We start from the raw sequence: 24727 nt of genomic DNA on the forward strand, positions 1-24727 counted from the left end.
CCTTTTTAGCCCAGGTGGTGGCAGGGAAATCCCTCTCCAGACAGGGCAGCTCAGGCTTTGTTAAGCTCTGTTTTGGGCAGTCCCTTCTGCCATTCCATTAATCCAGGGTTGGGAAGGATCTGCACCTGCAAATCCAACATTTGGACCTTGGGAAATGACAAAAATCTACATTTAACACCCAGCCAGAGCCACCAACGGCAGGAAAAGGCTTGGAATCCTCCTTAAAACCTCTCAGAGCTTCCTAAAATACAGCCCAGGGGTTAAAGGTGTGCAGAGCCGGGGAGAGAAGTGGAATTCAGGGGATTTGGAGGGAGGATGGAGAGAGGGAAAGATGGAGAGAGGGAAGGATGAAGAATGGAGAGAGGGAAGGATGAAGAATGTAGAGAGGGAAGGATGAAGGATGGAGAGAGGAAAGGATGAGGGATGGAGAGAGGGAAGGATGAGGGATGGAACAAGGAGGATGAAGAATGGAGAGAGGGAAGGATGAAGAATGGAGAGAGGGAAGGAAGGAGAGAAGGAAGGATGAGGGATGGAGACAAGGAAGGAGCCCTGCCCAGCTCCAGCCTCTGGTGATCCCTAAGGTCCCGGAGTTCAGAGCAGAGACATTTTTTCCTAAATTTCTGTCCTTTATGGTGTGAATTCATGGGCAGTGATTAAGAAAAGATGATTTTGCAGGGGGAGAGGGAAAAAAGAAGGATGGGGATGCTCTTCCGAGAGTTTTTACTTCCCTACTTGCACTGAACTCTCTACTCCCTTTTCCTGCCTTCTCCCTTCCTTCCCCTTTTATGATTAACATCCCCCAATCCTTAATATCCCTTCAAAAATCAAAGAGCACCCCCTGAAAAAAATCCCATTAAAAGCCCTTTGTGACAGCTGGACCCCAGTGGCCATCCCAGCCCTCGGTCTCCAAATAAAAACTCCAATTATGGATTCATTTTCCCTGCTCTGAGCATCTGGCTCCTCTCAGAAATTACAAAACCCCGCAATCCAAAGATGAAGGAGATTTTTGGCTCCCGCTCTGACTTCCCCAGCGGAGCTGGAGCTTTCATCCTGCTGGATTTGGGAATCCCAGCTGGGCCCAAGACACTGAAATTTCCATGACAAAGAGCAGAGAGGCTCCTGCAGATGGGGCAGCTCTGGACCATTAACTCCCAGCCCGCTGTGATGGGTCATTCCCGAATTTTCCGTGTTCAGGAGGTGAAAAAAACCCTCTGGGAATCAGCTCTGGGAAGTGCCTGTTTGGTTTTCATTCAAATAAATAAAATTATTTCCCTCCATACCCATGTTTTTTTGATATCAAAGCATTTTTGTATTGTCATGGTAAAAGGAAAAACTGTGGACGACCCCAAGATTCCCATCCTGAATTCCTAATCCAGGCTCCAAAGTGGCCTAAAATATTAATTTATAAACTGTGTCTTTTGCAAATAAATCCTAAATATCCCATGTAATAGTTATGGGATCCATTGAATGTCCGGAGTTGGAAGGGGAGGATCACCAAAATCCAACTGTGGACGACCCAAAGAATCCCATTATGAATTCCTGAATTCTTAATCCGGGCTCCAAAGCAGCCAAAAAAATTCAATAATAAGCTGTGTCTGTTGCAAATAAATTCTAAATATCCCATGAAATAGTTATGGGATCCATGGGACGTCCTGAGTTGGAAGGGGAGGATCACTAAATCCAACAATGGGCGATCCCAAGACTCCCACCCTGAATTCCTGATCCTAACAAAGAGCCAAAGGCAGGGAATTGCGTCAGTCTTTGTTCATTTCTCGCGCTGCTCTTTTCCTGCAAATCCTGCCCAGGCAGCAGAGCCCGAGGCTGAACAGGATCCCCATGATCACCCCACTCCCAATTCCCAGCACGGCCTCGTAAAACCACTGCTTCTTCCAAAAGCTCTCCCGCTGCTCCGGGGCACCCGTGACGTTTCCCGGTGGTTCCTCCCCGTTGGCCACCAGCTGCTGCTCCCAGGTCAGGGATTTCTCGAAGTCCAGATCCACCAGATCCTTGGGGATCACCCTGAGGCCGAAGTAGATCCTCTTGACGAGCTGGAAGGAGCTCAGCACCTGCACGTCGCAGCGGTACGTCCCGGAATGCGACTCCAGCGCCGGCGAGAAGCTCAGGGAAGGGCTGGGATTGCGGAAAGGGTGGAACAGGAGGTCGTTGGTGGTGATGAGCCCCCGGGCGAACCTCCAGGTGTAGCCGAAATTTGGTCCCTCCAGGCTGGCGGCGTCCGGGGAGAGGCAGACGAGCTTGAAGGGTTTTCCCTCGGGAACGCTGAAGTGCCGGAGGCCGCAGATCCAGTCGGTGAGGCAGCGCGAGCGCACCAGGGAGCAGTTGCGGCGCTGCCCGGCCGGGCTGACCTCGCACAGCTGCTCCTGCTTGACGCCCAGCCCGCAGGTGACGCTGCAGGGCGTGGAGTTCACCGCCACCATGGGCTTCAGCCCCAGCGGGATGGACTCCGCTCCCGGGGGAAGGTCCAAGCCTGGTCCCAGTTCTGAGGGAAGCTCGGGATCTGATTCCGCTTCCGAGGGAAGCTCAGATCCCGGTTCTGAGGGCAGCTCTGATCGCGCTTCTGAGGGAAGCTCCGATCCCGAGGGAAACTCCGATCCTGAGGGAAACTCTGATCCCAAGGGAAGCTCTGATCCCGAGGGAAGCTCTGATCCCGAGGGAAGCTCTGATCCCCATCTCGCTTCCGAGGGAAGCTCCAATCTTGGGTCCAAGGAAAGCCCCGATCCCAATCCCGGTTCCGAGGAAAGTTCTGAGCCCGGTTCCAAGGGAAGCTTCAATCCCGGTCCCAAGGGAAGCTCCGAGCCTGGTTCCAAGGGAAGCTCCGGTCCTGCTCCCGAGGGAAGCTCCAATCCTGGGTCCAAGGAAAGCCCCGATCCCAATCCCGGTTCCGAGGAAAGTTCTGAGCCCGGTTCCAAGGGAAGCTTCAATCCCGGTCCCAAGGGAAGCTCCGAGCCTGGTTCCAAGGGAAGCTCCGGTCCTGCTCCCGAGGGAAGCTCCGAGCCCAATCCCAAGGGAAGCTCCAATCCTGCTCCCGAGGGAAGCTCCATTCCCGATCCCAAGGGAAGCGTTGCTGGAATGCAGAGGGCACACAGCAGGATCACCACGATGGGGCTCTGCTCCATCTTCCAGGCGCTTCTGTGTCTGGGTTCAGCACTCCGAACCCCCCGGAATCATTCCATGAATGTCCCAGGTTCTTCGGGATGTCTCTGACATCCCACCAGATCTAATCCTTCCACCTGGGAAAATCCTCCCGATGTGGAGCTGGAGGCACAACTAAAAAAAGACACAGCAAGGCATTACTGGATCCAGCAGAGCGGGAATTCCAGGAATTCCATCGGGAATGTTCTTTGAACAGGACAGGAGGATATTCTGATCCATTGGATCCAATCCATCTCTGCCCAAATTCCATCAGTTTTGGTTGTGTTTGGCAATTTCAGTGAAATTCTCTCCCCTCTGTAAGACTTCCATCATTATTTTTGATGGGTTTTATTTTGGACGGATTTCCACCGGAAAAGGAGCGGCTCCACTTTCATTTTCCCACCAAACTCCCAATTTCCAGCAGGAATTACTGCTGGAATCTCCCAAACAACGCTGTGGAGTGTGAGGAAATCCCAAAATCCCAGTTCCTCATGGAGGCCCTGTCCAATCCTGACTTACACAAACACATCCCAGTTTGGAGCACACCCCAAATCCAACCCCAACATTCCAACCTCTATTTGGGCTGATCCATGCGAATCCAGGGTGGTCTGAGCCACTTTGGCTCTGGTCAATCTGTGTCCACACCAGGCCCTGGAGCTGTTCCCATGGGAGCAGCTCTGACGTCACAGCCAGGGCACAACAGCCCCAAACATTCCAAGGAAGAACCCTCAGGGAAGGTCCAGCAAATCCTGGGAGCGGAGGGCTCCAGAAGCTCCGGGTGAGGCTCTGGATGAAATTCCCAGCCTTGGAAGGAGCCACAGGAGCTGGGAGAGCTCTCAGAGCCCTCATTCCCGAGGGATCCAACCCCAGCCACCGATGGATCCACAGGAATCGTTCCCCACTGCCATCCCCGGAAAACGCTCAGAGAGTTTCTGGTAGGATCCATGCAGTGCTCAAGCATCCCAAAAAAATAATGCACTGCTGAAGCGTTCTTCCCTGGAAAATCCAGGTTTTTTTGATGGAGGAACCCTCCACAGTTCTATGGAATCATGTTCTCCATAGCTTCTGACCACAGTTTTACGGAAAAGGCATCCCATAATCAGAGTCTCCTGATGGGCATCCCTGGATTCCCACAGGGATTTGGGTTTGTCGAGTTCCTCTGCAAACCCAAATTCAGATGAACTTCTGTTCCTCACACTCCTTAAATCGAACTGAGCAATTCCCAAAGCTCCAGGAGGATTTTCCACCCCCAATCCCCCCTGGAGCTGCCCTCCCCTCCCAGCTCCGAGTGCACTCAGGGATCTGGAATTCCAGACTGCTCTGGGTGGGAAGGGACCTCAAATCCCACCCGTTCCACCATCCCAGATGCTCCAAAGCCCGTCCAGCCTGGCCTGGGAATATCACAGATTCTCTGGGAATTCCATTCCCTGAGCACTCAGGGTTTGGTTTTACTCCAGCTTTACTCCTCTCCCTTCATTAAAACCAACAAAAAATACCCTAAAAACCCCAAACACGGCGTGTTTGAAAGATTCCCGAATTCCAGCACGACAGAAACCCCCAACTTTTCCATGGAAAAGCCAAGATTTACCCGTGGATTTTAGGAAATGGAAGGTACCTCTTTATTTACAAACACAGAACCACCACCGCTGCAGGAGCTGCTCCAATATTGTACAAAACCAGGGAATAAAATAAGGGTGGGAATAAATCAGGAAATAAAATAAGGATGGGAATAACCAGGAAATAAAATAAGGATGGGAATAAAGCAGGAAAGAAAATAAGGATGGGAACAAAGCAGGAAATAAAATAAAATAAAATAAGGAGGGGAATAACCAGGAAATAAAATAAAATAAAGATGGGAATAAGGCAGGAAATAAAATAAAATAAAATAAGGATGGGAATAGCCAGGAAATGAGAACAAAGCAGGCAATAAAAAAAGGGTGGGAATAAAGCAGGAAATAAAATAAAGATGGGAATAACCAGGACAGAAAACAAGGATGGAAATAAAATAAAGATGGGAACAGACCAGGAAATAAAGATGGGAATAAAGCAGGAAATAAAATAAGGATGGAAATAAAATAAAGATGGGAACAGAGCAGGAAATAAGGATGGGAATAATCAGGAAATAACAGAGGGATGGGAATAAACAAAGGCATTTACACTGTACAGAGGGGAAGCTGAGTTTGGGGTGGATTCAATGCTTTCAGCCAACCTGGAGAACCTTGGCCTGGGCATTTTAAATTTGGGGGGTCGGGCCCAGCACCCAGGGTGGGTTTGGCAAGGCAGAGTCACCCCACAAGCAAAAAGAACCAAAAAAAAAGGAATTTTACACTCGTGGTTATAAATTTCCCCAAATGAACCCAAATGTCCGCAAAGCTGGGAATGAAAACATCAAGTTTTGAAAAATTTCAAAACCTCTGATTTCCAAATGTTTTCTCTCTCCTCATTTTGATACCTGCACAGTTCTGGCTGCAAATTTGTCATTTTCCAACTCCCTTCCTGCTTTTAATGCCTGCAGGACAGCCAGGAAATTTAAAAAGCTCCTGATAATCCCAATAATTCCAAAATGAGAGCAATGAAACTCCAAAGTCTGGGGGAAAAAAAGGGATTTAGGAATGAAATTTCCTCTGATCAGGATGTTGGTGTGGGATAAGAGGTGCCAGGCTGTGAGTGCTGGACAGGGGAAGTGCCATTCCCATTCCTACAGGAAATCCTGAAGGAATAAAAGTTGGGAATGAGCTGCCAGCTTCTGTTTTTAACCCAGGAGTGGGAAAAACAGAAACCCTTTGGAGAAGCTCTGCTTCAGTTCCGACAAAAAAATTGGTTTTCATTTATCCAGGAGGAGCCTGGAGATTCCTGGAGGAGAATTTCCCAGGGAAGAGAAGGAACAAAACCACTGGAAAGGACAGGAGGGAATTCCAGCAGAGCTTTGGGGGGAAAAAAAACCATTGGAAAATGACTTTTTTTATCTAAAGCTGCTCCTTCTGCCACGGGCAGAGTGGGAAAAACAAACACAAAACCAAGGCAGATTCCAGAGGGGCCTCAGCTCCTCAAATCCCACTGGAAATTCCTGAAAATCTGGGCTGGGATCGGCAGCTCTGCCCTGGGAAAAGCCGGGCTCAGCGAGATGGGAATTCCCAGCTGGAAAAGGGGGACTTGGCAGGAGACAGTGAGGAATCCCAACTCACACTTTGGGCCGCTCTTCCATCCGGGAATGCCGAGAGATTTTGGGAGATGAAAGACTCTGGAGTGGCAGGGAAGGGGTTCAGGTCACTTTGGGACAGGGATTTGTCCCCAAAAATCCCGGCTGGAGCTCGGTGCCAGCCTGATCCGTGCAGAGGCAGCAGGAGGATGGAGCTGCTCCCTTTTCCAGTCATTCCTGCCCCAAATCACTCCCTGAATCCATGGAATTCAGTCTGTGCCAGTCCTGCCTGGGAATTCCAGCGTTTTCCACACTGGGGAGCCAAGAGAGGAAAGGAGACAGGGAGGGAAGGGAATTCTTCATAGCAACTCTGAGATTGCACCACCTGCTAAAGAGAGCAGAGATGGAAAAATGAGTGTACAGCCCCATCCAGAGGCTCCCGGAAAGCAGAGAGCCCCAGGTGGAGCAGGGGGAGTGGGAAATGCAGGGGGAAATGGGAAATGTGGGGAAAAATGGGAAGTGTGGGGGGAAAAATGGGAAGTGTGGGGGGAAAAATGGGAAATGAGGGGGGAAAAGTGGGGGAAAAATGGGAAATGTGGGGGAAAAATGGGAAATGTGGGGAAAAAATGGGAAATGTGGGGGGGGAAATGGGAAATGGGGGGGGGGAAATGGGAAATGCAGGGGGAAAATGGGAAATGCAGGGGGAAAATGGGAGATGTGGGGAAAAATGGGAAATGTGGGGGGAAAATGGGAAATGTGGAGGGAAAATAGGAGATGTGGGGGGAAAATGGGAAATGCAGGGAAAAAACGGGGAATGTAGGGGTAAAATGGGAAATGCAGGGAAAATGTGAGATGTAGAAAAAATGGGAAATGCAGGAAAGAAATGGGAAATGCAGGGAAAAATGGGAGATGTGGAAAAAAAATGGGAAATGCAGAGGGAAAATGGGAAATGTAGGGGGGAAAATGGGAAATGTAGGGGGGAAAATGGGAAATGCAGGGAAAAAAATGGGAAATGTAGGGGAAAAAATGGGAGAGGGCATTTTGTAGGCATTTTGGAGAGGATTTTGTAGCTAAAAACCGAAATTTCAGCACCCAGAGGCTGCTTGGCCACAGCTCTGGGATTTATCTGAGATTCTGGGAGCACTGCACGGCTTGGAAAGTCTTTATTCCCAAACTTAGCTGGTGTCAAATAATTTGTAATTCCCAAAATTTCTAAGGAAAACCAAGGAAATAAAGCCCCACCTAAGTGTGGGGGAAGCCAGAGCAGAGGATTTTATTCTAAAAGGATGAAGTTGCTCTTGTTTTTAGGCTGAAAGCTGAGTTTAACACACACAAAAAAATCTGATTTTAACATTTTCTGCCAGCAGAAAATTAATGAAGAGAATTAATGGAGAGAATTAATTAATGAAGAGAATGAATGCCAGCCCCAGCCATGCAGCTCCCACGTGGAAATCCCAAAGATTTCCCAGGAAAACTCTCCCTGAGCAGCTGCTTCAGCCTCAGGTTGGTTCCTGCAGGAAGCAGAATTCGTGGAATTCCCACTTCCTGCAGCCAGGGTGGGAAAAGGAGCCTGGATGCAAATTCCATGGGAATTCCAGGGAGTCTGGAATGTGCTGGAACCTTGAGGAAAAGCTGGCAGCCCAAAATGTTGGGAATTTTGGGTACAAGGCACAAAGAGAACAAAGGGAAGAGGGAATTCCACGGAATTCTGGGGGTTTGGGAGGAGCCAAGGGATGGATTCTTTCCTCCCCCAATGCAGAGATTCCAGCACTGGGAATCTGCTGGATCCTCCCAGCTCAGGAATTCCAGGAAAATGTGGATTTTCATGGAATGTCATGGTTTGGGTGGGAAAGGACCTTAAATCCCATCCCATTCCATGGGCACCACCCCAGGATGCTCCAAAATCCTCAATCCTTGGACATTTCCAGGGATTCCTCTGGGAGCTCCTCACCATTCCAGGCAGGAATTTTTTCCTATTTCCCTTCATCCCAAGGTACCACAGGCAGCAAAGCCTACAAGCAGATTTTAGGGAGCTCCAGCTGATAGGAAAACCCAGTGGGATTTGGGTCTAAGCCTGTTTTTGATGAAAACAAATTCCCAGGAATTGGCTCGGGAATCTCATCCCAACCTAAAAGCAGGGAAATAAATCCCAGAATTTCCTGCAGGGAAGTAAAATCCCAGAGTTTCCTACAGCAACAGCAAATCTGCACCAAAATCCTTCCAAACAGGGCTGGAAAAGGAGGGGGAAAAGCAGAAAAAGCAGGAGAGGAGTTTGGCTGCTCTGCTGCTGGATCTGGAACATTCCAGAAGGATTGGGAATGGGATTTCCCAGTGAGGAATTGACTCCAAAGAAAACCAGGAATTCGGGACAGCAGCCGAGTACAAGTTACAGTTGGCACTCCCCAGTAAGGAAATGTTCATTAAAAATTAAATGGTAATTAAAAATTAAGTGTTGATTAAAAATTGAAATGTTTTTCTGAGAGCAGCCCCTCCAAAATGGGAAATCCAAGGATCCAGCCCTGTTTGGAAACCAAGGATTGGAATTCTCCTTGGAAATCCCAATTTTCACCTTCCAGGCCATGATTCTTTCTCATTTCTGTGGTTAATTGTATTAATTAGCAGCGACGAAAGCAATAATTAACATGAAATTAATCATCTCCAAGCCAGCCCTGTGAGGATCCAGGCGCCATCCTTGAAAGCAGCCCAAAATCTTGGAAAATCCCCCAAAATTCCCCTCCCAAGAGGCAAATCCCACCCAAACCCAACCCCAGGATGCTCCTGGCTGCTCCAATCCTGGATTCTTCCAGGTGGAAACATTCCCAGAGAACATTCCCAAGGTTTTCCCATCAAAAATTCCCGTTCCTGGAAAAAAACAAGGATCAGGACAAGCAACACCAAGGAGCTGAGCAGGAAGGGGAGGCAAAAAGGGAATAAATTAAAGGAATTAAAGGAATTAAAACAATTCCTAAATTCCTAAAATCCACAGCAGCAGCTGCTGGAATCAAGGAAATGCAGAATTTGATGCATCAAATCCATCTTTGGAGCTGGATTTATCCCAAGGTTGAGTTCTGGGTTAAAATCTTTGTTAAAAAATCATCACTGCAGCCAAAATTGTGCTCTCTGTGCTGGGCCTGGAGGAGCTTTTCCCAAAAAATAAAGGAGGAAATTTCCCAAAAAAAAAGGAGGAAATTGGAGAATGGGAAATGTTTTGAGACTCAGGCTGGGTCTCAGAGGTGTCCTGCTCTGGCAGCAGCAAAATATGGCAAAAAAAAAGGGGGAAATCTGAATTTTTCCCTATTTGCAGCAATTGTGAAGGAGAAAAAACTCAAATTTCTCCTGCTGTGCAGCCACTGGAGTTTAAACTGGAATTAAACTGGGATTAAACTGGGATTAAACTGGAATTCAAGGGCTGCAGCACAGCTGGGAATAGGAAATGCAGCTCCTGGATTTTATTCCAGGGTTTTTTTTGTCAACAAATCATTTTTGATGCTCCTTTTTCCCCCCAAAATCAACCAAAATCCAGATATTTCATCATTTCTGCAGGAGCTGAGGGAAGGAATTGAAGGAATTAAATGAATTTTGATTTAGGAACAGCTTTGAGCATCCACAAAATTGGGGAATCCTTCATTATTCCCATTTTCTCTCAAAAATCAACTCCAAACCTGGATATTTTACAATTTCTGCAGGAGCTGAGGGAAGGAATTAAAAGGAATTAAAGAACTTAAAAATAATTTGAATTTAAGAACATCTCAGCACCACAAAAGTGTGGAATCCTTCATTTTTCCCCAAAAATATTTCCTGATTTCTGCAGAACTGAGGGAAATAATTAAATAAATCAAATAAATTAGGACCGAATTAAAAGGAATTAAAGAACTTAAAATAATTTGAATTTAAAACATCTCAGCGCCACAAAAGTGTGGAATCTTTCATTTTTCCCCCAAAATATTTCCTGATTTCTGCAGGAGCTGAGGGAAGGAATTAAAAGGAATTAAAGAACTTAAAATAATTTGAATTTAAAACATCTCAGCGCCACAAAAGTGTGGAATCTTTCATTTTTCCCCCAAAATATTTCCTGATTTCTGCAGAACTGAGGGAAATCATTAAATAAATCAAATAAATTAGGACCAGCTCCAAACATCTACAAAACTGCAGAATCCTTCATTATTCCCCCAAAATCAACCAAAATACTTCCTGATTTCTGGAGGAGCTGAGGGAAGGTACTAAAGCAATTAAACCAATTTAAAAAATTTGAATTCCCCCCCAGCTCAACACCACAAAACTGCAGAATCCTTCATTTTTTCCCCAAAAATATTTCCTGATTTCTGCAGGAGCTGAGGGAAGGAATTCAAGGAATAAATTAAAATAATTTGAATTTAGGACCAGCTCAACACCACAAAACTGCAGAATCCTTCATTTTTTCCCCAAAAATATTTCCTGATTTCTGCAGGAGCTGAGGGAAGGAATTCAAGGAATTAAATAAATTAAAATAATTTGAATTTAGGACCGGCTCTGAGGATCCACAAAACTGCAGAATCCTTCATCATTCCCCCAAAATCAACCAAAATATTTCCTTATTTCTGCACGAGCTGAGGGAATGAATTAAAGCAATTATAAAAAATTAATTTAGGAACAGCTCAGCACCACAACACTGCAGAATCCTTCATCATTCCCCCAAAATCAACCAAAAAATTTCCTTATTTCTGCAGAGCTGAGGGAAACAATCAAACCAATTAAAATAATTTCAATTGAGGACCACCTCAACACCACAAACCCCTCCACAAAAATCACCCCCCCCCCATTTTCCCATGCGCAGAACTCGATTTTATTCCAATTTCCCCACTCCAACACTGCCAAAAAATCCAGTTTTGCCTCTCCTTGGCTGCAGCTGAGCGGGGAGGGAGGATTTTTGGGATGCTACAGAGACCTCTAAGGATCGGGGGTGACAAAGCAAGGCCACCAGGGAGGTGACACTGGTCCTTACCTGTCAGGGGCTGGCCCAGCTCCGCCTGCACTTTACCCTTGGCTGCTCCTTCCAGAGGTAAAGAACCTCTGTCCCCTTTGTAGAGTTTCGGTTTAAATGGAGAATCTTTGTCTTTACCTTTTGATCCTTTGGGCCTGCCCGCTTGCTTCTTCTTGGATTTACCGTCGCCCTTCACGCCCAGCAGCGGGTGCACCTCTGCAGGGGGGAATTTTGGGGGGGATTGGGGGTTTGGGGTGAGTGGAAACCCTGAAATCTTGGGATCAGTTCCCTCCCAATGCCCTAAAACCCTGAAATGCTGGATCAGATCCCTCCCAACGCCCCAAAATCCTCAGGATCAGATCCTGCCAAATGTCCCAAACCCCTTGGGATCAGTTCCCTGGATCAGATCCCAACCCCCCGAACCCCCCGGCTCTCCCACCCACCGTCATTGGGGACTCCCTGGAGCTCGATGTTGGTGGTTTTGGGTTTTTTCTTGGGGTTCTGGGGCCCGTCCGAGGAGCCGGGCCGTTTCTTGTCGGGGCCCAGGCCGTCGTCGGGCAGCGCGCCGGGCACGGCGTCGGGGGGCGGCCCGTAGGGGTTCTCCTCGGGGTCCTCCACCTCGGGGGCGATGGGCAGGTACAGCAGCGCCCGCGCGTCCTCCAGCTCCTCGTCGCTGCGGGGCGGGCACAGCAACGGGCTTGGGGTGGGCATGGCGGGGGTTGGAATGGGCATGGGGGTTTGGGATGGGAATTTTGGGGGTTGGGATGGGGATTTTGGGGTTTGGAACAGGAATTTTGGGGATTCGGATGGGAATTTTGGGGTTTGGATGGGAATTTTGGGGGTTGGAATGGGCATGGGGGTTTGGGATGGGAATTTTGGGGGTTGGGATGGGGATTTTGGGGGTTGGGATGGGGATTTTGGGGGTTGGAACAGGGATGGGAGGGTTTGGGATGGGAATTTTAGGAGTTGGGATGGGAATTTTGGGGTTGGGATGGGGAGTTTTGGGGGTTGGGATGGGAATTTTGGGGTTTAGACAGGAATTTTGGGGTTTGGAACAGGGAATTTTGGGGTTTGGGATGGGAATTTTGGGGTTTGGAACAGGGATGGGGGTTTGGGATGGGAATTTTGGGGGTTGGGTTGGGAATTTTGGGGGTTGGGATGGGAATTTTGGGGTTTGGAACAGGGATGGGAGGGTTTGGAACAGGAATTTTGGGGTTTGGAACGGGGATAGGGGGGTTTGGAACAGGAATTTTGGGGTTTGGAACGGGGATAGGGGGGTTTGGGATGGGAATTTTGGGAGTTGGGATGGGAATTTTGGGGTTTGGAACAGGGATGGGAGGGTTTGGAACAGGAATTTTGAGGTTTGGGATGGGAATTGTGGGGTTTGGAACGGGAATTCTGGGGTTGGGGTTTGGGCTGGGGGTGGTGGTGTTTGGAATGGGAATTTTGGGGTTTGGGAGAGGAATTTTGGGGCTTGGGAGAGGAATTCTGGGTTTTGGGATGGGAATTTTGGGTTTTGGAACGGGAACGTTGTGCTTTTTAAAGGGAATGTCGGGGTTTACAACAGGAAGGCTGTGGACGATGAAGGGAATGTTTAAAGGGAATGCTGTGGGGCACGTCCTGTGCTCTGGGAGGTTAATTAGTGCCCCTTAACGAGCTTTGGGGTGTGCCTGCAGGGCCCAGCACCTGCTGCAGAAGGCAGCGATGGGATCCACGCTGGTCACGTCCACCTCCTCATCCTCCGCAGCGTCCGCGCCTGGGCCGGGAAAAACGGGAATTAGAGGTGGGAAAAACACCCGGAGTGCTGCAAAAAACAGCCTGCAGAATTTCCTGTCCCTGCAGGAAAAACCCTAAAAAACACCACCAAAATATTTCCTGCTACGGCACAAAACGAGCCCAAAATAATTCATATTAAAGCACAAAACAAATTTAAATATTTCCTATTAAAACAAAAAGAAATCTAAAATATTTTTTGTTATAGCACAAAACGAGCCCAAAATAATTCATATTAAAGCACAAAACAAATTTAAATATTTCCTATTAAAACAAAAAGAAATCTAAAATATTTTTACATATAGCACAAAACGAGCCCAAAATAATTCATATTAAAGCACAAAACAAATTTAAATATTTCCTATTAAAGCAAAAAGAAATCTAAAATATTTCCTGTTATAGCACAAAACAAGCCTAAAATAATTCATATTAAGGCACAAAACAAATTTAAATATTTCCTATTAAAGCAAAAAGAAATCTAAAATATTTCTTGTTATAGCACAAAACAAGCCCAAAATAATTCATATTAAAGCACAAACTTAAATAGTTTCCATTCAAGCAAAAAACAAATCTAAAATATTTCCTGTAACAGTAAAAAAAACCCTTAAAAATAATTAGTATTAAAGCATAAAACAATTCTAAAATATTTCCTATAAAAGCAAAAAAAAGGAAAATAATTCATATTAAAGCATAAATAAATATAAAAAATTCATATTAAGCAGAAATAAAAGCAAACTTAAATACCTCCCATTAAAGCAAAAAACAAATCTAAAATATTCTTAATAAAACACAAAACAGACCTAAAGTAACTCATATTAAAGCACAAAAAACCCTAAAATATTTCCTATTAAAGCAGAAAATAAATTGAAAATATTTCTTATTAAAGCACAAAAAAAAAATCTAAAATATTTTAAAACACAATAGCCTAAAACAATTCTTATTAAAGCACAAAACAAACCTAAAACATTTTATTACAGCACAAAATAAATCTAAAATATTTCCCCTTAAAACAGAAAACAACCCTAAAATAATTAATATTAAAACACTGCTAAAATCCAATTAATTAAATTATGGGGAGTGCTTTAATAGGAAGCATTAACGAGGAATAATTCTCATTCCCATCATTTTTCACATTCCAGGATTTTTGGGGTTTTTTTTCTTCTGGATTTTGGGCACCACCACGTGGCCAGGGAGGTTTGGGAATCCAAAATAATTTTTTGGGAATTTTTGGAGAATTTTTGGGGAATTTTTTGGGCAGCACCTGTCTGCTCTGGCTCGCTCTTATCCTCATCCTCGATGTCAAATTCTGATTCCCTCTCCTCGTATTCCACATTTTCATCCAACTCCTTGAAATCAGGGGCAAAAGCGCTCCAGTTTTCCTGAAAAAAATCATTAAAAAAGCAGTTTTAATATAAATAAACAGCACTGGATTCCTTGGATTCCTGGAATTTCGAGGAATTAAATATCCTGGAGGGGTTTAAAAGATGGATGTGGCAAGGGGAAGAGGTGGGAATGGCTGGAATTGGGGAATTGTTTTGTGGATCTGCAATCTCGTTGAAATTCAATAAAAGCATTAAAAAAAAAATCAAGGAAAATCCCATAAAAGCAGCAAAAAATTGAGGAAAATCCCATAAAAGCAGCAAAAATTGAGGAAATTCCCATAAAAGCATTAAAAAATCAAGGAATTCCCATCCACCTGGATCACTCCTGAATTAAAGGAGGGGACAATTCCATGGAAAATGTCCCTGGGATGGAGCTTAAGGATGAATCCACAGCTGAGCTGGAGTTTTGAGCCATAAATCATGACTCAAAATGAAGGAGGAAAGCACAAAAATGAGTTGGAATGGGACCTCATCAAGGATTTCAACACAAAAAAATTGAATTATGGAATTCCAGATGGGATTGGGTGGAAAGGGAGCTTAAATCTCATCCCATTCCATGGGCAGGGACACCTTGCACTATCCCAGGCTGCTCTTTTACAAACCATTTTATCATTTTAATCTTTTTATCCACTAAACCTTTTAACCTTTTTATCCTTTTCAAACATTTTCATCATTTTATCCATTTTATCCATAACCCAACCCCACCCAAAGCAGCCCAGGGAATGCTGGAATGGGTTGGGATGGGAAGGATCATCCAGTGCCATGGGCAGGGACACCTCCCACCATCCCATGCTGCCATTGCATCAATTTTATCCTTTTTATCCATTTTATCCTTTTTATCTATTTTATCCTTTTTATCCCTTTTATCCTTTTTATCCACTCTCCAACCTGGCCTAGGGCACTTCTAGAGGTGGGGCAGCCACAGATCCTGTGGGAATTTGCAGGCTGGGAATGAGTCAGGAGTCCTGAAATTGGGATTTTTTATGGAATCCTGGAATGGGTGAGGTTGGAAGGGATCACCCAGTGCCATGGGCGGGGACACCTCCCCCCATCCCAGGCTGCCTTTTTACCCTTTTTACACATTTTTTTTCCACTTGATCCACTGTCCAACCTGACCTGGGACACTCCCAGCGATGGAGCAGCCACAGCTCCTCTGGGAATTCCATCCCAGCCCCTCCCAGGGAAGGATTTATTCCAAATATCCCACCCAGACCAGCCCATGAAATCCCGGACTGGTTTGGGTTGGAAGGGATCAGCAGCTCCACACTTCTCCCCATCCTAGATTACCCCAACCCGGCCTGGGACACTTCCAGGGATGGAACAGCCAAAATGTCCCTGGACAAGCCTGTTCCAGACCCTATTCCCAAGGGAATGACCCCAAACCCTGGCTCACTACCTGGTTCTGAGCCCAAGAAATCCTGGACTGGGGTTTGGGTGAAATCCTGGACTGGTTTTACAAGCCTGTTCCAGACCCTATTCCCAAGGGAATGACCCCAAACCCTGGCTCACCACTTGGTTCTGAGCCCAAGAAATCCTGGACTGGTTTGGGTGAAATCCTGGACTGGTTTGGGTTGGAAGGGATCACCAGCTCCACACCTCTCCCTATCCCAGATTACCCCAACCCGGCCTGGGACACTTCCAGGGATGGAACCAGCCTGTTCCAGAGCCTGTTCCCAAGGGAATGACCCCAAACCCTGGCTCACCACTTGGTTCTGAGCCCAAGAAATCCTGGACTGGGGTTTGGGTGAAATCCTGGACTGGTTTGGGTTGGAAGGGATCGCCAGCTCCACACCTCTCCCTATCCCAGGTTGCTCCAACCCGGCCTGGGACACTTCCAGGGATGGAACCAGCCTGTTCCAGAGCCTGTTCCCAAGGGAATGACCCCAAACCCTGACTCACCACTTGGTTCTGAGCCCATATGGAAACCACCCCGCTGGAGATGGAGGCGATGATGGGCCGCACCGGGTGCCACTGCGATGAACGAGGAGACAAAACCAGACAACCCCTTAATTAGCAAACGTTAGGAATTGCACAGCTGAATTCCCAAATGCCAAGGAAGCCCAGGGGCTGGGGGGCTCCTCACTGCCACGTCCAGGAGCAGCTCGCCGCGGGTGCCGTGCAGGATCTTCACCAGGTTGCCGATGCTCTTCTCCCAGATGTAGAGCGCGTGCTGCCGCGCCGAGCCCGCCACGATGTACTCGCCGTCCCCCAAGAAGCAGCACTTCTTCCAGGGGGTCCTGCAGCCAGGGAGACAGGGGAGGGATGGCTCAGCTTTAGCTTTTGTGGTTGTCAGATTCTACGGTGCTTTTATATTTAAGCTCCTGTCCCCAGCCGTGTCCCCAGGCTGTCCCCAGGCTGTCCCCAGGCTGTCCCCACCCGTCTCCTGTCCCCAGCCCTGTCCCCAGCCGTGCCCCCAGGCCGTCCCCAGGCTGTTCCCACCTGCTGACCAGGTCCTGCCCTGTCCCCAGGGCCTGCCTTGTCCCCAGCCGTGTCCCCAGGCTGTCCCCAGGCTGTCCCCACCTGTTGACCAGGTCCTGCAGTTTCTGCATGGGCTCGGGCTCGCCGTCGCGGCCGCAGGTGAGGATCTCCCGCCCGTCGTACACGCGGATGATCCGGTCGGCCGTGTTGATCAGGAAGCAGCTGCAGCAAAACAGGGGGGAAAAAAAATCAATGAAAAACCAATCAATCGATCAATCAATCAATTACAAATCCTGGCCTGTGGAAGAACTGGGGGGGGTTTGAGGAGCTCTCTGCGGTTTTGGGGTCCCCCCGGGGCGCTCACCTCCCTTTGCGGGCGAACTCGATGGATTTAATGGCCGTGGTGTTGCTGGTCCCTGTGGTCACTCTGAAGGAAGCAACAAGATCCTGAGTGTCTGTTTTTAAGACCAAGATCTGAAGATTGAGCAGACAGAGAACAATCAGTGGCTTCACCTGAAACAGAACCCTGGGAGCCCACCCAGGGACACTGCAGGAGCTGCTGAGACAGAAACGCCGGGAAAACATCCCAAAAATGTGTCAAAAACAGAGTCAGACAAAGATCCCAGAACTCCTGAGGTTGGAAAACCCCTCCAGGATCCTCAAGCAATCACTCTCCTGTTCCCCAAACCCTGCAGCCATCTCTGCACCTGTCTACACCCAAACCCATCCCTGTGCCTGTCCCTGCTCCCCAAACCCATCCCTGTGCCTGTCCCTGCTCCCCAAACCCATCCCTGTGCCCCTCACCTGTTCCCCAAATCTATTCCTGTTCCTCAAATCCCTCCCTGTGCACCTCACCTGTTCCCCAAATCTATTCCTGTTCCCCAAATTCATCCCTGTGCCCCAAATCCATTCCTGTTGCCTAAATCCCTCCCCGTACCCCTCACTGCTCCCCCAACTCATCCCTGTGCCCCTCACCTGTTCCCCAAATCTATTCCTGTTCCCCAAACTCATCCCTACACTCCACACCTGTTCTCCAAAACCATTCCTGTTCCCAAACCCAAACCTGGGACTGTCTCTGTTCCACACATCTATCCTTGTGCCCCTCACTGCTCCCCAAACCCCTCCCTGTGCCACTCACCTGTTCCCCAAATCTATTCCTGTTGCCCAAACTCATCCCTAAGCTCCTCACCTCTTCTCCAAAACCATTTCTGTTCCCCAAACCTGCGACTGTCTGTTCCACAAATCTATTCCTGCTCCCCAAATCCATCCCTGTACCTCTGACCTTTTCCCCAAATCTATTCCTGTGCCCCTCCCAGCTCCCCAAACCCCTCCCTGCTCCCCAAATCCCTCCCTGTGTCCCTCACTGCTCCCCAAACCAACCCCTGTACCCCTCCCTACTCCCCAGCTCCCCAAACCCCTCCCTGTGCCCCTCACTGCTCCCCAAACCCCTCCCCATGCCCCTCACCCATCGAGGTGCCCAATCCCCACCCGGAGCACTCAGTGCCACCTCCAGAGACGCAGACCCCAAACCCCGCTGGGCACTTCCAAAGCCTGATCCGCCCCTTTTCCACAGGAAATTCCCACTGCTGCCCAGCCTGGCCCTGCCCTGGGGGCAGCCAGGAATGCCCAGTGGCCCGGGCAGGGAGGGGGCTGACCTTGCCCTTGGCGTTCCCGGTGTAGATGTATTCCCCTCGCCGGTCAAACGAGGCCACCACGTTGAGGTCGGAGTCGTCGTCCACGGGCAGCACCACGTGCTTGGAGTCAGACAGGGTCAGCATCACCGGGGCCGACTTCATGGGACACACCAGCACCCTGTTCCTGCAACACGGGGGAAGGTGGGAGCTCCAGCCTTTGGGAAGGGCTTCCATGGTTAGAGAAAAAAAACATCGAGGTGGATCGAGGAATTCAGATCTTGGGGAGGGTTTCCATGGTTAGAGCTAAAAAACATTGAACTGGATTGAGGAATTCAGATCTTGGGAAGGGTTTCTGTTATTAGAGCAAAAAAACCTTGAACTGGACTGAGGGATTCAGATCTTGGGGAGGGTTTCTGTTATTAGAGCAAAAAAACCTTGAACTGGACTGAGGGATTCAGATCTTGGGGAGGGTTTCTGTTATTAGAGCAAAAAAACCTTGAACTGGACTGAGGGATTCAGATCTTGGGGAGGGTTTCTGTTATTAGAGCAAAAAAACATTGAACTGGACTGAGGGATTCAGATCTTGGGGAGGGTTTCCATGGTTAGAGCAAAAAAACATTGAACTGGATTGAGGAATTCAGGAGATCTTGGGGAGGGTTTCCATGTTAGAGTTAAAAAACATCAAGCTGGGTCAAGGAATTCAGGAGATCTTGGGAAAGGTTTCCATGGTTAGAGCAAAAAAACATCGAGGTGGATAGAGGAATTCAGATCTTGGGGAGGGTTTCCGTTATTAGAGAAAAAAAACATTGAACTGGATTGAGGAATCCAGGAGATCTTGGGAAGGGTTTCCATGGTTAGAGCTAAAAAACATTGAACTGGATTGAGGAATTCAGATCTTGGGAAGGGTTTCCATTGTTAGAGTTAAAAAACATTGAACTGGATTGAGGAATTCAGATCTTGGGGAGGGTTTCTGTTATTAGAGAAAAAAAACATTGAACTGGATTGAGGAATTCAGATCTTGGGGAGGGTTTCCATTGCTAGAGTTAAAAAACATCAAGCTGGATTGAGGAATTCAGGAGATCCTGGGGAGGGTTTCCATGGTTAGAGCTAAAAAACATTGAACTGGATTGAGGAATTCAGATCTTGGGAAGGGTTTCCGTTATTAGAGCTAAAAAACATTGAGGTGGATCGAGGAATTCAGGAGATCCTGGGGAGGGTTTCCATGGTTAGAGCTAAAAAAGCATGGAGGTGGATCGTGAAGTATCTTAGAAAATAAAGGATTTCCAGAAAAAAAAAAATCGAGCTGGATTGAGGAATTCAGGAGATCTTGGGAAGGGTTTCCATGGTTAGAGGTAAAAAACATCAAGCTGGATCGAGGAATATTTTTGAAAAGAATTCCCAGCAAAAAAAGCATCACAATAGATTGAGGAATTCAGGAGATCTTTGGAAAGGTTTCTATGGTTAGAGCAAAAAAAACATTGAGCTGGACTGAGGAATTCAGGAGACCTTGGAAAAGGATTCCCAGCAAAAAAAAGCATTGAGCTGAATCAAGGAATATCTTGGGAAAGGATTCCCAGCAAAAAAAAAAAATCAAGCTGGACTGAGGAATTCAGGAGACCTTGGAAAAGGATTTCCAGCAAAAAAAGCATTGGGCTGGACTGAGAAATTCAGGAGATCTCAGAGAAGGAATTCCAGCAACTGAGCTGGATCAAGGAACGCAGGCCATTTCTATTTTTGTTGTCTTTAGTACTTAGACACCAAAATGATGTTGAGATCTACTTTAATTTCCTTTCCTTCTCCGAGCTTGTGCAGGAATTTCAAACCCGAGGACACATTCCCACATTGATTTCCCAGCGTTCCCTCCCACCCTGACCCTCCCAAAAACCCGACCCAACAATTCCATGGGAAAAGAACAGCCCAGAAGCAGCGGCTCCATCCCCCCCAGGGCACTCACTGGTCCCGGGGGTGGTACTGCACTTTGAGGATGGGCGAGGGGAAGCGGAACCTCTGGTCACAGTCCCCGGACAGCACATCCCACTGGGACACGATGTTATCCGTGGAGGCGCTGACCAGCTTGTGCCCGTCCCGGCTCCAGCTGCGCACAGGGAGGGAAATCCCACAGAGTTATTCCTTAAAGAGCTTCCACAGAGCTGGGGGGAGGAGCTGAGGGAATTCCCAATGAAGTTATTCCTTAAAGAGCTTCAACAGAGCTGGGGGAAGGGAGCTGAGGGAATTCCCAATGAAGTTATTCCTTAAAGAGCTTCAACAGAGCCGGGGGGAAGGGAGCTCAGGGAATTCCCAATAAAGTTATTCCTTAAAGAGCTTCCACAGGGCCAGGGGGAAGGGAGCTCAGGGAATTCCCAACAAAGTTATTCCTTAAGAGCTTCAACAGAGCTGGGGGAAAAGGAGCTCAGGGAATTCCCAACAAAGTTATTCCTTAAAGAGGTTCAACAGAGGTGCATAGGGGATTCCATGGGGATTCCATGGAGATTCCATGGGGAATTTCACTGGGATTCCTCCAGTTTCTGAGGGATTCCCAGGGGATTGCCTGGGGTTTCCATGGGGATTCCAGCAGATTCCCTGGGGATTCCATGGGGATTCCAGCAGATTCCCTGGGGATTCCTGCAGTTCCTGAGGGATTCCATGGGGATTCATGCAGTTCCCAGGGGGGAAAGGAGATCAGGGAATTCCCAACAAAGTTATTCCTTAAAGGGAAAGGGGGAAAGGAATTGGGGATTCCATGGGGATTCCATGGAGATTCCATGGGGAATTTCACTGGGATTCCTCCAGTTTCTGAGGGATTCCCAGGGGATTGCCTGGGGTTTCCATGGGGATTCCAGCAGATTCCCTGGGGATTCATGCAGTTCCCGAGGGATTCCATGGGGATTCCTGCAGTTCCCAGCTCTGCTCAGCACAGGGAGCACACGGGGTGGATGTGGGATTTTGGGATTCGGGAATGCCGTGCTCACCACAGGGAGCACACGGGGTGGATGTGGGTTTGCTGGGATTTTGGGAATGCCGTGCTCACCAGAGCGAGCACACGGGGTGGATGTGGGATTTTGGGATTTGGGAATGCTCTGCTCACCAGAGCGAGCACACGGGGTGGATGTGGGATTTTGGGATTTGGGAATGCTCTGCTCACCAGAGCGAGCACACGGGGTGGATGTGGGATTTTGGGATTTGGGAATGCTCTGCTCACCAGAGCGAGCACACGGGGTGGATGTGGGATTTTGGGATTTGGGAATGCTCTGCTCACCAGAGCGAGCACACGGGGTGGATGTGGGATTTTGGGATTTGGGAATGCTCTGCTCACCAGAGCGAGCACACGGGGTGGATGTGGGATTTTGGGATTTGGGAATGCTCTGCTCACCAGAGCGAGCACACGGGGTGGATGTGGGATTTTGGGATTTGGGAATGCTCTGCTCACCAGAGCGAGCACACGGGGTGGATGTGGGATTTTGGGATTTGGGAATGCTCTGCTCACCAGAGCGAGCACACGGGGTGGATGTGGGATTTTGGGATTTGGGAATGCTCTGCTCACCAGAGCGAGCACACGGGGTGGATGTGGGATTTTGGGATTTGGGAATGCTCTGCTCACCAGAGCGAGCACACGGGGTGGATGTGGGATTTTGGGATTTGGGAATGCTCTGCTCACCAGAGCGAGCACACGGGGTGGATGTGGGATTTTGGGATTTGGGAATGCTCTGCTCACCAGAGCGAGCACACGGGGTGGATGTGGGATTTTGGGATTTGGGAATGCTCTGCTCACCAGAGCGAGCACACGGGGTGGATGTGGGATTTTGGGATTTGGGAATGCTCTGCTCACCAGAGCGAGCACACGGGGTGGATGTGGGATTTTGGGATTTGGGAATGCTCTGCTCACCAGAGCGAGCACACGGGGTGGATGTGGGATTTTGGGATTTGGGAATGCTCTGCTCACCAGAGCGAGCACACGGGGTGGATGTGGGATTTTGGGATTTGGGAATGCTCTGCTCACCAGAGCGAGCACACGGGGTGGATGTGGGATTTTGGGATTTGGGAATGCTCTGCTCACCAGAGCGAGCACACGGGGTGGATGTGGGATTTTGGGATTTGGGAATGCTCTGCTCACCAGAGGGAGCACACGGGGTGGATGTGGGCGCTGATGATCTTGGCGATGCCGCGCGTCAGGAAGTCCCAGATGACGATGCGGCCGTCGTTGCAGCCCACGGCCAGCAGCGTCCCCCAGCGGTTGAAGGTGCACGTCAGCGCCATGCTGATACAGTCCAGCGTGCCGTCGGCCTCCTGCGGGACAGCGGGGACACCGTGGGGACACCGTGGGGACAGAGCGGGGACAGAGCGGGGACACCGTGGGGACAGCGAGGGGACACTGTGGGGACAGCGAGGGGATAGAGAGGGGACACCGTGGGGACACCGTAGGGACACCAGCGGGCACAGTGTGGGGACAGCGTGGGGACAGCACCGGGATAGAGCGGGGACACCGTGGGGACAACAGCAGGGACACCGTGGAGACAACATGGGGACACCACCAGGACAGTGTAGGGACACAAGCAGGGACACCGTGGGGACACCGTAGGGACACCAGCGGGCACAGTGTGGGGACAGCGTGGGGACAGCGAGGGGATAGAGCGGGGACACCGTGGGGACACCAGCAGGGACATCGTGGGGACAACATGGGGACACCACCGGGACAGTGTAGGGACACAAGCAGGGACACCGTGGGGACACCGTGGGGACAGAGTGGGGACAGAGAGGGGGGACAGTGTGGGGACAGCACCAGGACAGAGCGGGGACAGCAGGGACAGCGTGGGGATAGTGTGGGGATAGTGCCAGGACAGTGTGGGGACACGAGCGGGGACAGAGTGGGCACAGCGTGGGGACACCACCGGGACAGTGTAGGGACACAAGCAGGGACAGCGTGGGGACAACGCGGGCAGGACAGTGTGGGACAGTGCCAGGACAGCATGGGGACAACGCGGGCAGTGTGGGGATAGTGCCAGGACAGCATGGGGACAGCGTGGGGACAGCGTGGGGACAGAGAGGGGACACCAGCGGGACAGAGCGGGGACAGCAGGGACAGCGTGGGGACAATGCAGGCAGTGTGGGACAGTGCCAGGACACCACGGGGACAGCGTGAGCAGTGTGGGGACAGTGCAGGACAGCTGAGGGACAGTGTGGGGACAGTGCCAGGACAGCATGGGGGACAGTGTGGGGACACCACGGGGACAGCGTGAGCCCTGTGGGGACAGTGCAGGACAGCATGGGGGACAGCACGGTGACAGCACCGGGACAGTGCAGTGACAGCACCGAGGCAGGGCAGGGACAGCGCAGGGACAGCGTGAGGACAGCGCAGGCACTTTGGGAAGAGCGTGGGGACAGTGTGGGCAGTGTGGGGACAGCGCAGGGACAGCCCCGGGACAGCACAGGCACTGTGGGGACAGTTTGGGGACAGCACAGGGACAGCGTGGGACAGTTTGGGCACAGTGCAGGGACGGTGTCCGGGCAGGGCCCATCAGACCCGGTGACACCCGGTGACACCCGCTCAGCCCCAGCCGGTCCCGCCCGGTCCCGCCGGGGCCGCTCCCGCCGGGCAGCGCCGTTACCTCGGGGTAGTTCTGGCCGAAGGACTCTGCGGGGAACGGGAAAGCGGCGCTCAGCGACAGGCGGTACCGAGCCCGCCCCCCGGCACCACTCCCGGTGCCGCCGCTCCCGGCTCCAGCCCAGCCCCGTTCCCGTTCCCGTTCCCAGCCGCGCCTCCCCCGCTCCGTTCGCACCGAGCAGCTCCAGGTTCGTGGCGCCGCCGTCCCGCCCCCGCCGTCCCTCGCTCCCTCCCCGCTGCCATTCCCGCAGCGCCCCGCTCCCGCTCCCATTCCCATTCCCATTCCCACTCCCACTCCCGCTCCCACTCCCATTCCCATTCCCATTCCCACTCCCACTCCCACTCCCATTCCCACTCCCATTCCCATTCCCGCTCCCATTCCCTCTCCGTTCCCATTCCCGCTCCGCTCCCATTCCCATTCCCTCTCCGTTCCCGCTCCCGCTCCCATTCCCATTCCCGTTCCCGCTCCCATTCCCGTTCCCGCTCCGTTCCCGTTCCCGCCCGCACCGAGCAGCTCCAGGTTCATCGCGCCGCCGATCCCGCTCCCTCCGCTCCCGTCGCCGAAGGACCCCGCGGGGGCCTGCCCGGCGCCGCGCTCGCCGTTCGCCTGACCAACCGCCGCTCCTTTCCCCCGCTCCCGCCTCGGCTCCCGGCGCCTCCCGGGCCGGCTCC

General features: G+C 50.1%; 2 protein-coding genes across 8 annotated transcripts; both read right to left on the minus strand.

The window, feature by feature from the left end:
- Positions 1–1754: 1754 nt before the first annotated feature.
- On the minus strand, positions 1755–3134 carry TMEM81 (transmembrane protein 81). The gene is made up of 2 exons (XM_041422518.1): positions 3073–3134; positions 1755–2520 (listed from the first exon to the last, which is right to left on the minus strand). The coding sequence occupies exons 1-2, from the start codon at positions 3132–3134 to the stop codon at positions 1755–1757; spliced, it is 828 nt and encodes a 275-aa protein (XP_041278452.1).
- Positions 3135–4745: 1611 nt separating this feature from the next.
- Positions 4746–24691, minus strand: RBBP5 (RB binding protein 5, histone lysine methyltransferase complex subunit). Of its 7 annotated transcripts, none has more exons than XM_041422626.1 (14): positions 24563–24691; positions 24060–24085; positions 22568–22740; positions 20411–20551; positions 18478–18640; positions 17187–17296; positions 16925–17044; positions 16488–16641; positions 16304–16375; positions 14284–14401; positions 12936–13005; positions 11693–11922; positions 11388–11465; positions 4746–6674 (listed from the first exon to the last, which is right to left on the minus strand). In XM_041422626.1, exons 1-14 carry the CDS (start codon positions 24579–24581, stop codon positions 6649–6651), a joined length of 1500 nt encoding a protein of 499 aa, XP_041278560.1. In that variant the 5' UTR covers positions 24582–24691; the 3' UTR covers positions 4746–6648. The 7 variants fall into 7 exon arrangements, with proteins under 7 accessions (XP_041278560.1, XP_041278559.1, XP_041278558.1 ...); XM_041422625.1 differs by having other exon boundaries at positions 4746–6677; XM_041422624.1 differs by having other exon boundaries at positions 11271–11465.
- Between the last annotated feature and the right edge of the window lie 36 nt (positions 24692–24727).

The sequence above is a fragment of the Onychostruthus taczanowskii genome, unplaced genomic scaffold, assembly GCF_017590055.1.
Source record: "Onychostruthus taczanowskii isolate IOZ18803 unplaced genomic scaffold, ASM1759005v1 scaffold74, whole genome shotgun sequence".
Classification (NCBI taxonomy): Eukaryota; Metazoa; Chordata; class Aves; order Passeriformes; family Passeridae; genus Onychostruthus; species Onychostruthus taczanowskii.